We start from the raw sequence: 16,762 nt of genomic DNA, 5'->3' as shown, positions 1-16,762 counted from the left end.
TTCATTCTGCTGGAGTCCAGTACTGGCCAGTCCATCTCTTGCCTTGTAATCTGTTGTTTCACTCCTCAAATAAGATTTTCTGGAAATAGAAGTGTGTAGGAGGAAAATTCAGCAATGAAAACTGCAGATATCGACCAGAAAATCCTTTGTGCCATACCTCTATGTAAACCTTGACAGAATTTATGATACCACAGACCAGTCCTGGGGCAAGGTTCCTCAAAGAGCTCAGAAATAACAGATTCTGTGGCATATATGGAAATAGAAGAATTCTGAGTTAATATGTTTAGAGTCATGGTTCTGAGTAGTGTTACTGGAAGAGGAGTGATAAAAATGAATGCATTACATGGAATTAGGGTAAAGTTAACATGGTTGCTCACTTTTAGTGGATACTTTTGCGGCAAGACTGAGTAGAACTGTCAAAGCCTCAGCAAGATAAGAGCTGTGTTGTGCTCTGACAGTGTCTGATGAAATGGCTGAACAGAAGTTACTGAATATCCTGAGTAGAGGCAGGAGCTGTCTTGGGGACTGGCCCAGTCTCTCTGGTTTTGGTTCAACTAAAGCTCCTCCTTAAGCACCTTTCAGGTGCAGAGCCCTTTACTCCCTCCTTTCAAAAATGCTAATATCTGCCTGACCTTCATGGTTTTGTAACTCAGATTTTGTGGTTTGCTGAATTAATTTTAACTCAGGTAATTTAATTTCTGTGGTTTGTAATGTGGTGGGTGAGGGGAGGGACATAATTTTTTTCTTCTGCTGTTAACACTGATTAGCAGTTTTATATAAATAGGGTCTGAGGCATGGGATCAGTACTTCTTACACTGGTTTAGTTGCAGAAGTTCACATATTGCAGAAGTAATGCTCTCATTTCAAACCATATGGTTCCATATAAATATGTAACTTGCTTAGCATACCTTGGAGTTATGTAACATTCTTACATGCCTTAAATGAGAGGTGCTGTTGATGGGATTAGACGTGATCATAACTGAATTACTCTGGTGTGATAGTGTATTTAGGAGTTATTCCCCTTAGCCCTGAGTTAATGAAACACAAAGCTGATTTCTGAGGAAAAGAAAAATGCATGTCTAATACTTTCTTTCAGATGTTCCTTAGCTCCAGCACATATCCTGAGATTCATGGTTATTTGCATGCAAAGGAGCAGGGGAAGAAATCATGGAAAAAATTGTACTTTCTTTTGAGAAGATCTGGCCTTTATTTTTCCACTAAAGGTACATCTAAGGTAAGGGAGGAAAAAAAGAAGAGAGAGAGCAAAAACTATGAAGTCAGAGCAAATATGTATGTATTTATCATTTGTTGTAATAATAACAACCAAAATTTATAACCAAATGATTAAACTTATAGTGATAAAAAAAGGAAAAAATGTAGTTATTATAGATAAAATCTAGAAAAATATAGAGACACAAAACTGGGAATATGTTGTCTTAGGAACTCTGGTTTCTTTTTGCCTCATAAGTTTGCTTCATTCTGGTTGATATTTCTCATTACAGAGTACCCTGTTAAAACAAATTTTCAAATACTAGTTAAATTTCTGAAGTATAAGTGGATATAGTAATTTATTATATAAAATAATAATTGTTACAAAATAAATTTGGAAATTCTCAGCATTTGTCACTGGACAGATTTTCATGTTACTAATTCAGATTTTTGGCAGTGGTACTTTAAGCCTTATCATATTAAACATTGGAGTTGAGAAACCTTTTACATAAACTACTCAAACCAATGTTTATTCATGTTTTGGATTTTCTGTCATTACTGACCAAAGTTTTCATTGAGCTGGTTTGTATCCTTTGGCAAATTTCTTTTGTTTGCTTCCTTGACATAATTAACTCAGGGGGTAGAGATAATGGTTAGAAATGGTACTGGGCAATAATTATAACAGTATGTTGTTTTTCAGTTTATGAAAGTTTATTTTGTTTTGATGTTTGAAATGCATACTGCTCTCAAAACTTGCCTCCTACTCGAATTTTATTATTGCTTGAAACTAGTGGAAGTTTTCTCAGAAATTATGTAACTTGTAGTCTGGGGGTTTTTTCCCCTCTGGAAGAATAAACTCTTTAACTGATTTGATTTCTCTTTCCTCTGCATTATGAAATGAATATTGAGTTGCCTCTTTTTAGATTTCATGATGTCATGTTTAAAACTGCACTTTGTAAGTCTGTTTGGAACAGGATAACTGCTGTATTCTTCCAAGTTTCTTATCTGGAGAGGCTGGCTAAAAGTAGTCTAACTGTATTACATTACTTTCTTTTTAGGAGCCAAGGCATCTGCAGTTTTTCTGTGAATTCAGCAATAGTGATATGTACATGTCTTTAACAGGCAAAAAGATTTCTGGAGCACCAACAAACTATGGATTCTGCTTTAAGGTACAAGCTTATTATTCTGATACATATTAAAGCAAGCCACAGTTTTTAGGTAAGCTTAAGTTTCTTTAAGGCTTTGAAAGCAATATTCAGCTGTCTGTTATAAAATAGGAGAATTAGTGGCTTTTATTTCAACAGGTATTATCTTCAAGATATGCTTTAATGCTAAAAAAATGTGCTGTGGCCTTCTAGCCTAACAAATCAGGAGGAACCAGAGACCTGAAACAGCTCTGTGCAGATGATGAACAAAGTAGGACCTGTTGGATGACAGCAATTAGGTTACTCAAGGTAATTTTTCTGTGTGAAGTTAACTTGCTTAAGTGTGCATTGTGATATATTGATGCTGTGAGTAGAGAGGTAACATCATTTTAGGTTCCCATGCAATAGCAGTATCAGTTTTGTACTTTGAAATATTTTTTTTTTCATCACCACAAGAAGAGAGAGTTCAAATCCTGGAATCATTTTAAGGGATGGAATGATGTCTCAGTCCTGAAAATATTTAACATTAAGCATATGCTTCTGTGTAACCCTGTTGAATTCACTGAGTAATGTTGAACAAAGCAACAACAAGGGAACTTAAATGTTTTTAAAATGTGACTGTTTGTGGCAAAATAGAAACAGGCCAGTTGGTGTATTAAATGGGTAGTATTTAATGCAAAGTGTACATTTATAAAGGCAGCAGCAACAGTGATGATGTACATTTCCTTAGCCTAACAGCTTTTGTCCCTGGTTTTCAATGGTAAAAAAAGCGTGTGCTATCTTTTTCATCTGGAAAAAACCTTACTTGGCTTAGGTTTATAATTTAAAATGCTAACCATGTTATTTTCTGGTTTTAGTATGGGATGCAGCTGTATCAGAATTACATGCAACCATATCAAGGTAGAAGTGGCTGCAGCCCTTTGAATATAACACCTATGGTATGTCCCACAGTAGCTCCATAAATAAATACATGTTTCTGCCATTGTGCTCTTTTCAAGTAACTTGTGTCAGTTACACTGCTGACCCGCTCCCTCAAAACCTTGCATGTGCCAGTGCTTGCCAAAATATTTAGGGCTGCCAGGGTTGACTAGAGAGCCAATTAATTAATTTCCTTACTTAGAACAAGAGAGTTAAAAGGCTTTCTCTTTGTAAAATCTTCAGTATTTTGGGAGTTCATTGGCTTATTACTGTTGAATGGAAAGAAGATTTTGAAAACAAAGCAAAGCAGCAGGACCATAAATGCATTAAAAGAGAAGCAAAGTGTTTAAGGTTACACATGCTGATGAATAAGTAGGTTGTAACAAATCCTTTTTGGTATACTTCCTCTTTTAATTTTTAAAAAAATATAAAATATTAAGTACTTGAGATGAATTTGAGCTGGTGTAATGCTGACTGGACTTTGGAGGAAAACCATAATTAGGCAGATGGTCTGCCCTGTTTTGGAGAAAAAACAGCCTATACAAGATATCATGTCCATCTTCTCAGTCGGATAGTTGGGATTGGATGAGGTTGTCCATTTCTTAATATCTTACATTATCCCAGCTCATTATGAGTCATTTGATTTCAGACTTTTTCATGGATGATTTATATCCCTTTTGTGTTTTGTTTTTGGCTAAATTGGATAAAAATTACTTATTGATGAGATCTGTGACAATGATTTTATAGTGAATTTTTTTTTTTTAGCTTTTATTGTAGTTCTTGTTGATAAAATGCCTAAAAAATGCATTTGCTGTCACAGGTATTCACAAAAGTAGTTTTCAGTGATCTTGCTAATAAGCATGGCTTATTAAGCATGTGCTTAATACGCTGCCTGTGCCTTAGTTTGTGTTACGTGAAGCTATTGCAATAGCCAGCTGCTGCTCTTATGATGGATCAGGGAGCCACTACTGATTCTCTCCTCTTTCACTGTTGTGTGCATTTTGGTTCCCATAGCTTCTAACAGGCAGAAGCTATCCCCACTGCTAACAATGGCACTGTTTTTCTACTCGTGCATAATTCATGAAAAAAACAGCAAATTGAATAATCGTGATTAAGTGCACACGCTAATGAATGTACTTCATAAGGAAGCCACTTCCACGTTTCACATTCCTTCATTTCTCAACCATGTCGGCTACAAAGATATCCCTCCACCCTGCTAGAGGCAAACATTTTCCCTTAATTTGCCCTTTTTATTTTTGCCAAGTTCTTTACAGGTTACAGTTACTCAGATAAACCTTAGTCTACAGTGTCAAAAATTACAGTGAGCTACAGAATTGCTGTCTTCTGTTTTTAGTTATATTCATGCTTGTAACCAAGCAAAAAAAACCAAAAAACCAAAACCAAAAAGCCCAAAAACCCAGAGCTGCTCTGGTTTTGGACTGGGAAGCTTTGCTAACCCTACAGAAATCTGGGCCTCTTATGTCCAGATGTTGCTTTAACTTATAGAGTGCTGGAATGCTCTTTTATTTATTAGATATTCCAGTGCCTGCTAACATTTGAGCCATCACAATTCTTATAAAACCTGATTTTGTAAACCTTGGTTTCTGAGAAACATTTTGGTGATTTTTAGGACTGTTTTGTCAAACCTCAATGTTCCTATTCAGTTTTACAAAATTGATCTTCACAAGAGTTTTTTTATAACAGATGCTGCAAGTATTGAGTCTGTTATTAGAGTTAGAAGGGATGTATCAAAATAGAAGTTATACTCCATAGAAATTGCTGTTTTCAATGCTTAAATATGATAAACTGAATGGAAATTTATATAGCAAACATATAAAGCTGACATATTTCTAATGAAATATTTTGAATATTTTTAATTGGATCATGATGTATAATAATTTTGTATTTTACCTTTTTTTCCCTGTTACTTGGACATCTTAATAACAGTTTCCTGACTTGTTTTGACATGGAAAGGGCTAGTTATAGTTAAAAATATAAATACAGTTTATGGTAAAGTGATGTATTTGTCATCCATTGCAGTAATGCAAAAAGATGGTCTGTCCTGCCAGACAGTAAAATTGAGCTTTGCAGCAGCATACTGGAATTGTAAGTGCTCCCTAGGGTAAAATGAGTTTGGCTCTGATGAGAAACACTGCCAATACTTGAAATATCACTTACAAAACATAATGTTTTCTCAGAAGCTTGCTTTTAAATGATGAATCTTTAAAAAAGTGAGTGAACTAAATTTATTTTTCTTTGTTGCAGAGAAGCATTTCAGAAAATTCTTTAGTAGCAATGGATTTCTCAGGACACAGAAGCAGAATTATAGAAAATCCAACAGAAGCCCTTTCAGTTGCAGTTGAAGAAGGATTAGCGTGGCGGGTATAAATACCTTTGATTTATCAGAATAGTATTTTCTGTTTTGGTGGGAGGTTTTTTTGTTTGTTTGGTTGGTTTTTTTTTAACAAAAGAGCCTTGAAGTCATGTTTTTGCTTCTCTCTCATACAGAGGAGAGGGTGTCTCCGACTCAACTCACATGGTAGTCCTATTGCTATGTCTAACATGGGTATGTGTGAGTTAATTCCTTGCCAGAGAAATGCAATAACTGCTTCTTTCAATAAAGGGAAAACGTTTTTTCACTGATCTTTTTTTCTACAGCTATACACAGATCTCAGTCATGGTTTCATCATAAAATCTCTAGAGAAGAGGCTCAGAGACTTATTTTGCAGCATGGACTTGTAGATGGGTAAGTTAATCCTTTACATAGCTTCTCTGAGACACGTTTCTAGCCAACAACTCTTATTTTCACCTGCCTCTTACTGGGGGGAGATGGAGTAAGGAGTTTGCACTTGCCTAATAGGAATAAAAATTCCTTTATGTAGGGCTATCTGGGGATCTGTTGGTTTGTATTTGTATCATTTGGAAACCATGAAGTGGTGATCTAGGACTTAGATTCTGTCACTGACTGATTACTTATGTCCATTCGGAGCCAAGCACTAGAGCTGTGTCCTTGCACAGGATTCTCTGGAGCTGTCAGCCTTGGCACCACTGTCTTTTGTATCTCTATTAGTGATGAAAGAGTGAAAGAAAGCTTGAAAACAGCATTCTAAGATGAACTGTGCTGGGACAGACATTGAAAAAAAGTATGCTTTTTTTTCCTCATGAATTTACTGAAAATTGTGTCATCCTTTAATAGTAAACAATAAATGTTGGGATAAGACTTTAATTTTTTAAGTATTTCATTTAAATACTAATTTAAAAAATGACAAAGCAAGTAGGCATTTTATGTTCAAAATCCCGTGCTTTTCATTCTTCCAATTTTATCCTTAGTCCTGTATTAAATTTAAACTTGGGCCTCCTTCATTCAGTGAATAATTCCATAAGAAACTCAGTTTCTTTGAGTCTGTTTCCAGTTAGGTACCTGGATCATCAGATTGGTGGTTAAATTCTTTCAGTTTTAGATTAAGTATGTTGTAATACTGTTTTCTGCATCTACAGAAAGGTCTCCAGGAAAAAAAAAAAAAAGTGAAGGGAAGGAAAGGGAGACAAACCCAGCACAGGGATGTTTAATTGGACTTACACTTTTGGGGTTTTTTTGTTTGTGGTTTTTATTTTTTTTTTTTTTTTATTTTTTTTTTAATTTCTGGAGTCTTGTTTTTAAGCCTGGCTTGTCATCTTGAATCTGGTTCTGTGCTTTACATTTATTTTTGCACTTGTTAGAAGAGTGAGACAGGACATGGGGATGAATGTCCAACATATATTTCTGAATAGGATGTCAGTCTAGGCCTGATGTATCTTTCAGTGTATTTCTTGCACACACACTGAAATGAAAAAGTGAATATCTTGCTAGCATTGGTTTAGTACAGTGTTGTTTATGTTATATTCTTGGAGTCATTCATAGCTGTGCAGTGGGATCTTGAGGAGGATGAAACTTTTGTGTAGACTATCTAGAATTATTTAGAACTCTGATAGTAGGAGTGCTCGTATGCTGTCAGATACATATTCAGGAGTTACAGTGAAGTAATGAACACATGACATCGTGTGACATCATTTTGATGAGCTGAAAGCATGAATTATCTCCAGAAATGCAGCCATCTTTAATGAGAAAAATAAATTTTAGTTTCTGGGAGTGAGGGCAGAGAAATAATCCATATTAGCCTTTCTTGGTGATCCCGAGCAAGGAGTTCTCATGCATATATGACGAAGGAGTTGGGCTTCTGTAATACTTCTGTAATATGTTTGTTGGTTATGTACCAACAAACATGTTTTTCATGATGGCTTTTAGAAGACAAGGAGGCAGTTCTATAAACTAACCACGGTAGTTTTAGTATTTGGATAACCAAATTAGGGACAGCAACCATCTTAAAGCATGCTATGAAGGAAGAAAGTTTTTGGATCTGGTGATTTTGGAACTTTCTTAAAAAAGTTCACATGGTAATATTGTAGATTTTGTATTTTACCCCCTAAAGTATATTTGAAGACTTTTCAGTGATAAATGGTTGATGAAAGGGATAAGAGCATTACCAAAAGGCCCGTGAAAAGGTCCAGCTCGTCATTCAGAGAAGTTCATGAGGGAGACGTTGACTGGAGTCATCCAGCATGTCTAAAAAGCTCTTTCCAGCTAACATTTCTGAGATTCTGTGAACTACAGTCCTTTCATCATAACAAAAATTTTAAAGGTTCTTTGACAACTAAAGTAGGTAAAGTAGGTAATTGTGATTATTTTAGGAAATAATGAAGATCTTTTTATCTGAAGGAGAAGAAATGTTCCTTGTATTTGTGATAAAACTAGGAAAGAAGTAAGAAAATGTACTGTGAAAGAACTGATGAATAAGAACCAGTAAAAGTTGCTTACATTGTGTATCATTTAATGTGGATCCTAGTAACTGGGCATAGAGACCTCATTTTGGATATCAACAAAATGGCACATTCCTACAGCGCCATTTTTCTGAAAAAAAAAAAAAAAAAAAAAAAAAAAAAGAAGTGCCAGCCATTGATGACAAACATAAAACACGAAGTTAGTGTGTCGGTGGTGTCCCGGGAGGGTGGGAGCCCGCTAGGTGGTGGGAGCGAGCCGGTTTGAGCGCAGCCCGCGCTGCCGGCGCTGCCGCTGGCCGAGCCGAGCCGAGCTGAGCCGAGCCGGCAGCAGCCCTCGGGAGGAACTGCGGCAGTAACGGGGCTCCCAACTACACTGCACAGGCATTTTGACAGAAAAGGGTAATGAGTATGGACTCCAAACTTCTTAATGCCAGGAATTTTCTTACTATGTAAAAATAGAAGTCTTAAAGACTTTGAGAATGAAATTAGTACTTGGAATCCATGCTGGAAGTCAGTGAAAATCCACTGCAAACCTCTGGCTGGTTTTTTATTTTTTTTCTTCCCCTTGAAATACTTTCTTTTTATGTAATACTTGGGCTGTCATTTCTGGTGTGCGTGGGGGCAAACACTTACGATTAGGTGGTCACTAATGCTCGCTCGGTTGAAACCTGCAAGTCCATTTTGCCCATTTCTTTTCTGCCCTGAAAGAGGAGCATGCTGGCCAGTGGCTGTCCCTCCATTTCCCTTCTTTGGTGCATTGGTCAGCTTCACCTGTTCCAGACCTGCCCACTACAAGCAGTTCAGACTCGCTCCACTCCAGAGCTATCTACCAGCTTCTTCCCTGTCCTCCAAACTGTTCTCTACCAATATTCCAAGCCAGGTGATTCAATGAAAACTGCCTCATGCTGGTAATCATCCTTTGTCTTTACCAAATTATTCTACTAGGACTATGGCAAAGTTATGTTTGTTCATGTTCTGGTTGGAATAAGTTACCAGTGAAATTTAATTGCAGTGGCACTGTTGGCCATTCAGAGTGTCGTGATTTGAATAATCATTCCATAAAGCAAGCAGAGTGTAGCTCTGTCTTGTTGGGAATTTTGCTGCTGTGCAGAAATGAGAGAACGTTTATGAGGATTGGCCAGATGTGAAGAACATTCTGGTGTGCCTCGCATTACCTTTTCTGTAAAATTGCTGTTGAACTACCTTTTGAATTTTACTTATAGTGCTTGTGATTTAGAATATTCAAGTTTTCTCTAGTCAGAGTCCAAAGAAAAATTTTGTTCAAAGCACAAACTTTGAGGGTGCTTTTCTGTCTGAAGAAATGTATTGTAATTCTATGCAGTGTAAAAACTAACGCCTACAGTGTCATTTATTCCGAGAATGCATGTTTTTCACATAATAGACAAGGTGAAGAAGAACTTAAGAGAAAGTATTCCCAGTGACACATTGGCAAAGAAATACTGATTAAAAGCCTAACTTACATAATTGATATTATTTATGCTTTTCACTAATACTTGCTGTAATGAATTTAGAACAGTTTTAACTGGATGTTTATAAAAGGATTTCAAATGTTCTTACTTTGAAATTTTTTGGTCTCTTTTAGGGTATTCCTGGTACGTGATAGCCAAAGTAACCCCAAAACATTTGTATTGTCACTGAGTCATGGATTAAAAATAAAACATTTTCAAATTGTACCAGTAAGTAAGTTTTTTCAGTTTATATATGGAGTTGTGAAACCAAAAAATTGAAGAACTGTGGTAGAATATGGATGGATTTTTTCTTCTTTTGCTGTTTTGGGGAGATGTAAACATCATACCTGTATCACTAATAATAATTAGTATTCTTTAGTGGAGTTGAACATTTTTGAGCTTTACTGTTTGATTTGTTCTAAAGCTTGACTAGTATTATGAAATCCTAAAAAGTTTCTTGAAAAACTAAACAAATTTGTTTCAACTGGAATAGAAGCAACTCTGGTGGCATGAAAATAATGTATTAATAGAGTTCATGTTTCCTTTTACTTTTCAGTATGTACACAATTTCTAAGTCATCTGTTTTGGACTGCCTCCATCATGTGTCCATATCTCACTGAGTCTTAAGGATAGTTTCAATATTTGTAGTCAGAAATATTTTGTTGACCTCTCTTGTTGTTACTGAGGTATATTCATGTACAGGTCTTCTTCAGGGGAATTAAAAAAAAAATCATTATTTATTCCAGATGCTTTATAGATAAGCTGGAAGTTACTAAGCTGAAATAATATTTCTGTTAGTTTTCATTGAACATACTGTCCAGTTATCCTGCCAGAATGGTTAGCCATCCCCATTGCTTCCACTCTCTCACGAGGTGATTTATGTGGATTTCTTTACATGCTGCGTCTCTTGAGTTGAGAAATACTTGATCATTTTGTGTTTTGGTCACAAATGCTTGACATAACTGAGCAGACCCAGAGCTTTTTTATCTTTCTTTACAAGAACCTTTCTTCCAGTCTACATAATATTCTAGCTTCCATGTATCTTCCTGCTGATGTTTCTAGAAGATTCTGTTTCTCAGTAGAAATTAGTCAAGTGGCACTATTTTTTTTTGGTCTTTGTCTGTTGATTCTCTCTGATCATTCACCAAATTTCTGTATGCCTTACCTAGGGGTTGTAGCTGATATCCTCTACTAAAAAAAGTTCATGTAGAATAAAACTGAAGCATTGTTTGAGAGGAGGAAAGTTGATCAGATTATTGTCCAGGATTTTGTTGTGTTTAGGTACAGAATATGGAGGATTCCTTCATCCAAAAGTGATAGTTATGCACTGGATCCCATGGGATCATCAACATATAATCCTTGATAAGAATCCCAGTTTTAAGATCTTTGTGCATTCATTGACTGTAGTCAGTTCTAGTATTTACTTTGGTGTAATTGTTGTGTGGTTTAGAAAACCTTCTAAACCCCATTCAAAGTGTATTATTCTAGTTCACTGAGATGTCATTTAACTCTCAAATTTAAGAGACCACTTGCCCTTTCTGTATCAGGAAACAGACCCTCTCTTCTCTATGCACAGGTGTAGCAGGAGTCATCTTCAGTTTCCTCTGAGATGGATGATTCTCTTCTTCCCTTCATAAGAATGTGCTAAAACCTTGCTCTCATGTAGTGGGATCTTTGGAGGAACCAGGAATTCTTAGTTTTGATATAGTTGTCAGCAGACTTGGGTCACATTTCCCATACTGTTCATCGAGACCTGTATCACTTCATTGCAAAACTTGACTTACTTGAAGGAAATGTTTTTGAATTGTTTTTTAAGTAAAGCAATTTCTCCAATGATAGTAGCCAGAAAAAAATAAATTGTGATGAGAACAGCTCAGTCCAGAGAGAGTATGTCAGCATGGAAGCTGTTGTCCCCCAAATATTGGCATATTTCAGTTTCTTTCTGTCAGTTTCTGGTTACATTCAGTACCCTCATTGCACTTTCAATACCCTGACTTAAACATGCTCTGTTTTTGCTAGAATGGTGCTCTTTAAAGATTTCAGGAAATTGTTGTTTAAGGGAGGAAGGGTTTTGGTTCCAGTTGCTGCTGATCTAAATTAAGCGATCATTTTCTAAGAAACAAGGCATTTTATATTACTGCAGTGAATTCATAGCTTATTAGTTGAAGATCAAGGTTACCTCTTTGAATTTCAAATTCTGCTGGTCTAAACACTTTCCTGTTTCCGGCCATTGTAAAGGCAAACTTTCTTACTAAATGTAAACAAATAAATGTAATTTACAAAGTCTTTTTGCAAGGTAAAAACAATCCAATCTCTAAATTAATTTGTTTTTTCTTGTATTTTAGGTTGCTTCAGATTGTGCTGCACTTAAAAATGTCTCCTTTTAGCTAGGGTATGCAGCCTGCTAGTTCATACCTCACCCATGTAAACAGGTGCCTTGTGTTAACATTGGCAACCTGTGCAACAGGTATTGCAGGCGGGTAGTTGGGAATTGATTGTAAAAAGTTCAGAAGGAAACCTTTGGGTTACATTTGGAATCCTGTACTGTGAAAATTGGAGAGCTTGTTAGTGTAAAGGTATTTTTTAGCCTTTACTCTCTGAGCTGATGCAAGTTCACTTCAATGGATTCTATCCTGAAATTTCATCCATATGAAAGATGAAGAGTTGATACACAGTTCTGGGACTGTCTTTTCTAATAAATGTTTTCTCATAACAGCCTTCTTAGCTTGCAGAAGATGCTAGGTTCTTCAGCAACAGAACTTTGATATGAGTTTTTACTTTGCAAAATATTGATAGCTTTAGAATTAGCAATCTGTCTGGTATTCACTTCAAAGTTTGGAATTAACTTAGGATAACAGACATTTGAATTGTTAACTCTCCTTGCCTGCAGTGTGTTGGCAGGAAAATTGCATGCGTAAAGAAAGTCCAATGAATGATAATCCATTTTCAGGTTTTTGGCTGGAGCACAGGAGTTCACACATTCTCACACTGGTAATTCCTTAAGTAGCAGAGTTTGACCTGGTTTGACCAAAGTCTGAGAATAAAGAAATTACAAACTACTTCCAATCATGGTAGAAAGGGGTAGAGTAACCAGGAGTCATAAGCAGTTCAACAGCTGCTTCAGATAAAACTTCTTAATTACAGGTAAGACAGCTAATTATATCTTCTCCCTTCCCCTGTATTCAAGTAGGATAGTTGCATCTTTCCCTAGCACATAATCTCCTACTCCGTGCTAGCCCTACTTCAGGATCCTCTGTTCATTACTCTTTCAATCTTGTAAAGTATCTTTTTTCCCTTTTCTTCTTAAAAATAATTTGAATAGATTTTTTCACCCTGTATTTACATGAATACCAATTAGTCACTATGTCACAAATCCTCTTGATATTAGACATATCAGCAGTAGAGGAACTAAATCAAGAAATTATATAGTCAGCAGTGCAATAAATTGTGCAAGAGCTAACATTCAGTAACTTAGAGGGAAACAGTGATTGCAAATTTTTAAGCATCTTAAAGTCAAAAGGAATCTTTCAAGGTATCTGTTGAAGTTTCTTCTTTCTCTTCTGTATCTGTGCTAATGCATATTTGGAGCTGAAGCAATTCTTCCCCCTACAACAAAGAACTGCTAGAGCAAGCATGTCACTCTTGCAATGGGGTAGTGTCTTTTGTGGAGCTAATACTATCCAGCACCCCACTGCACTGGTGTGTGGCCTCATCCCACCTTACGGAAGTGATAGAAAATCATGGAAGTGAATGGAGCAAAGGGTGAAATCTATGAGTAACTTCAAACTCGGTTGCTTCATGTCACTCTATAAGAACTCAGGGTTGGTATTAACCCCAGCTATAATTCCAAAGCAAAGGCATGAAGTAGTATTGTAGTGCAGAAAGAGTATTCCTATACTTACTTAAGTGTTCTTTCCTTTTAGGTGCGTACTTGAAGTGAAATAATACATTGTTTTCCTATTGGTCTTTTAAAAAAAAATCTTAAAATATTTTCTTTAGATGTTAATGATGTATAAATGATCACTGTATTTTTTTCTGCTCACAGTAGTTGTAAGATTATGAATGTGTTGGTCTGTAAGAACACTTTTCAAACAAGTATTCCAGTCAGAAAAAAAAAAAAAAAGAAAAACATAGCAAAAGAGGATTTTATTAAAACTTGTTTTTCCATTTTTACAGTTGGAAGATGATGGGAAGCTATTCTATACCCTCGATGATGGTCATACCAGATTTACTGATCTCATCCAGCTAGTGGAATTCTATCAACTTAATAAAGGAGTGCTGCCTTGCAAGTTAAAACACTATTGTGCACGGATTGCTCTTTAACCAAAGCATTTGCTGTTTCATCAGAGGGAAAGGAAGATACTGGTATACTTTTTCCCCCAAAGGCAATTTGTATAGCAAAAAGGGAGGGGGGAAACCCATTACATTGTAAAGATTCTATGTTTAAGCTGAAAAAAAAATTTATATTCTATGTAGATAAGAACTTTGCTTTGTGATTGTCACAGCAAAATTAACTTTATGGTTTTGAAAACCATTCTTTCCTATGTAATTCTTTAGTGTTGTCTTGGACTTTCTGGGTTTTCTTTTCATCTGAAAACAGTTTTGAAAAATATTGTGTAACTCCTACAAAAATATAACTGAAGGAAGATCTTTGTTCTAAGGTTTAAAATTAACTTTTTTCTCTATAAATGTTTCTCATCATTTCTGTTCATCACATAAAAGAATAACATTTACTGTGGCAAGGATCAGAAGCTGAACTACACATTTTATTTGTAAATAAAATGAATAAATATTTTGCACTATATTTTTGAATGCTACTTCGAGGATTATCATATCCAAAAAGTGAAAAATCATTAAAACCACTTATAACTGCTCAGTTGTTTTGAGTTGTGCTCTTCTTGTTGTAATATTTTAAAGGATTATTTTTAATATATATAATGACTAAATCTACATCTTCATACACAGCTGGACTGTCACTTACTTGGCTGTGAAATGTATGAACATCCATAATTATTGTGTAGTGCATAATGTCCTTTAGTGTATACCTATAATCTCTGACACAAAGAGAGGCAGAAAGACCTGTTAAGTACTGTGGACCTGCACAGTTGAGGAAGTAATCCATTTCAATTGCCCTTAAAAAAGAAAAGTAATGTTATAATAGTTGTAAATTATCAATAATTTACAATACTTACAAATAAAGGTAAATCCAGTGGACTTTGCTGAAAACTCATGAAAGTGTATTTGCAGTCAGTTCCTAGATTATTTTATTATTTATTATAAAATAAAAATGTCAATTTAGCTACCAGTTAAGCAATCTTTACAGATTACCAAGTATCTAACATTCCAGCTAAAAAGAAGTTGACCAAGTCAAATTTTGCACCACAGCATTAGAATTAATTTTGGTATTTGTGTTTTGAAAGAGAGTTGTATCATTGAACAAAAACTGAAGTGGAATGGGACTTGGGAAGGAGGCATCCCCATCCTGATGCTTTGCTGTCCGAGAGATTTGATCTCATTAAGAGGATTCAGGTCACTGTCCTGGGTATCTTTACAAAGCCTCAAGGCTGGAGTAAAATCAGTGTTTGAAGATGGGCCATCAGACTGAATCCAGCTCCCCCTTCCTGCGCTTGCCTGAGTCCATGACTGCCAGCCGCAGCAGCTGCTCTGCTGCGGGAGGAGGTGGGGAGAAGGTAAAGGGGGCCGGGGCGAGAGATGGAGCCCGAGGCGCAGCGGTGCGGGATGTGTCAGCTGCCAAGGGCACGGACGTGCAGGCGCTAGAACAGTGTGGTAACTGTAGCCTGTGGTTTTGTTATTGTGTGTCTCTGGAAGGCAAGCATAATAACATAATACTGTGATACTTAATTTACCGACTTGATCCACACATCACTGACCTTTTCCTCTGGTATGCAAATGTAGTTTTTAAAGCTCATTAAAAAAGCAACTCTTCCTAATGTGTACCAAAGATGCAACATATGTGGTGCCTAAGCTCATTACATTGGGAAAGCTTTGTAAAAATCTTTACAGTCTAATAAATTTAACTCTTAAACCTCAAACATAATTTCAAATTGTACTTAAAAATAATTTTAATTAAAACCTCTCCAGGTTTGGTTTAATAATGGGATTACTTCTCAGGTATTTTTGTTTCAGATGTTGGTGTAGAATAAGGAGAAATATACTCTGCATCCCTTTTTTAAATCATCTCTTGACAAATGTCTATTGTCTATTGTAGTCCATTTCTATTTGGACATGTGAAAGCTTTGCTGTAATTTTTATTTGTATTTATGTATTCATGCTTGGCAGAGAAGCCAGCTGCTTAGTGAGTGAGTACCTGTCACCTTTGGACCTATCAGAAAAAAAAAAAGAATGTAGGGATTATATCACATGGTGGAGAGACATCAACCATCAAGAAGCTTGGCCTGCTTTTTCAGTTTTTATTTCACGAGTGAAATTGAAAAAGACCAAAAAACAAAATGAAACCAAAATAATAATAATAATAATAATAATAATAATAATAATAATAATAATAAAAACCCAAGTAAAATCAAGTATTGCTTAATGAGCATGGGATTTGAACATTTGAGCTGTCAAGTATTCAAAACTTTCTTATACTGCAAAGCATTTCCTCCTGCATTTTGACAGCTCTCTTAATTAAAATCTAAACTGAAATGTTGCTGGGAATACATAATCTCTTTTATATGATGTGTATACCTTTCATGGACTCTGTTGTTTTTTGTGACTATGCCAGAAAAAAAAACAAACCAGTAAAACTAATAAAATCTAGTTTGCTGTTTAAATGACTTCACAGGCCACCTCCTTGTTTAAATATTACCCAAGAAACAGACATGAAGGAGGTAGTCTTAATGTGTAAAAGCAAAGAACCAAACACCACCTGTCAAAACTCAAATATTCTGATATCCCAGACTTCTTCCAGATATACTAACTGGTACAAGTTGTTGATATATGACTTTGAAGATCCTTGCTTGCCACCAGTCAGAACAAAACAGCAAGGAATTTCTATGAGATCAGCCAGGATGTGTCTGACCATAAAGTTCTTTGGGGGTGTAGGCAATGCTATTTAGACAGAATTTCAGTGTGTTAATTGTCACTTCTAATTAGGAATACTACACTTTGGTGCCCACCTTCACAAAGAGAATTGGCTAATCAGGAGCTGTTAACAGCTCAGGAAGAAATCAGTACTATTTT

General features: G+C 35.9%; 1 protein-coding gene across 1 annotated transcript in view; it reads left to right on the top strand.

The window, feature by feature from the left end:
• GRB14 (growth factor receptor bound protein 14) overlaps positions 1 to 14,200 on the top strand; it is a 58,640-nt gene extending 44,440 nt beyond the window's left edge. Inside the window, exons 6-14 of the mRNA XM_041473389.1 lie at positions 1,097 to 1,234; positions 2,268 to 2,378; positions 2,568 to 2,663; positions 3,212 to 3,292; positions 5,538 to 5,654; positions 5,781 to 5,838; positions 5,931 to 6,018; positions 9,694 to 9,787; positions 13,736 to 14,200. Coding sequence (XP_041329323.1) covers positions 1,097 to 1,234; positions 2,268 to 2,378; positions 2,568 to 2,663; positions 3,212 to 3,292; positions 5,538 to 5,654; positions 5,781 to 5,838; positions 5,931 to 6,018; positions 9,694 to 9,787; positions 13,736 to 13,882 — 930 coding nt within the window. The 3' untranslated portion in view covers positions 13,883 to 14,200. The remainder of the gene's footprint in view (positions 1 to 1,096; positions 1,235 to 2,267; positions 2,379 to 2,567; positions 2,664 to 3,211; positions 3,293 to 5,537; positions 5,655 to 5,780; positions 5,839 to 5,930; positions 6,019 to 9,693; positions 9,788 to 13,735) is intronic.
• Positions 14,201 to 16,762: the final 2,562 nt, after the last annotated feature.

The sequence above is a fragment of the Pyrgilauda ruficollis genome, unplaced genomic scaffold, assembly GCF_017590135.1.
Source record: "Pyrgilauda ruficollis isolate IOZ18807 unplaced genomic scaffold, ASM1759013v1 scaffold3, whole genome shotgun sequence".
NCBI lineage: Eukaryota > Metazoa > Chordata > Aves > Passeriformes > Passeridae > Pyrgilauda > Pyrgilauda ruficollis.
The sequence above is the reverse complement of the archived record's forward strand: the minus strand, read 5'-3'. Positions and strand labels throughout refer to the sequence as shown.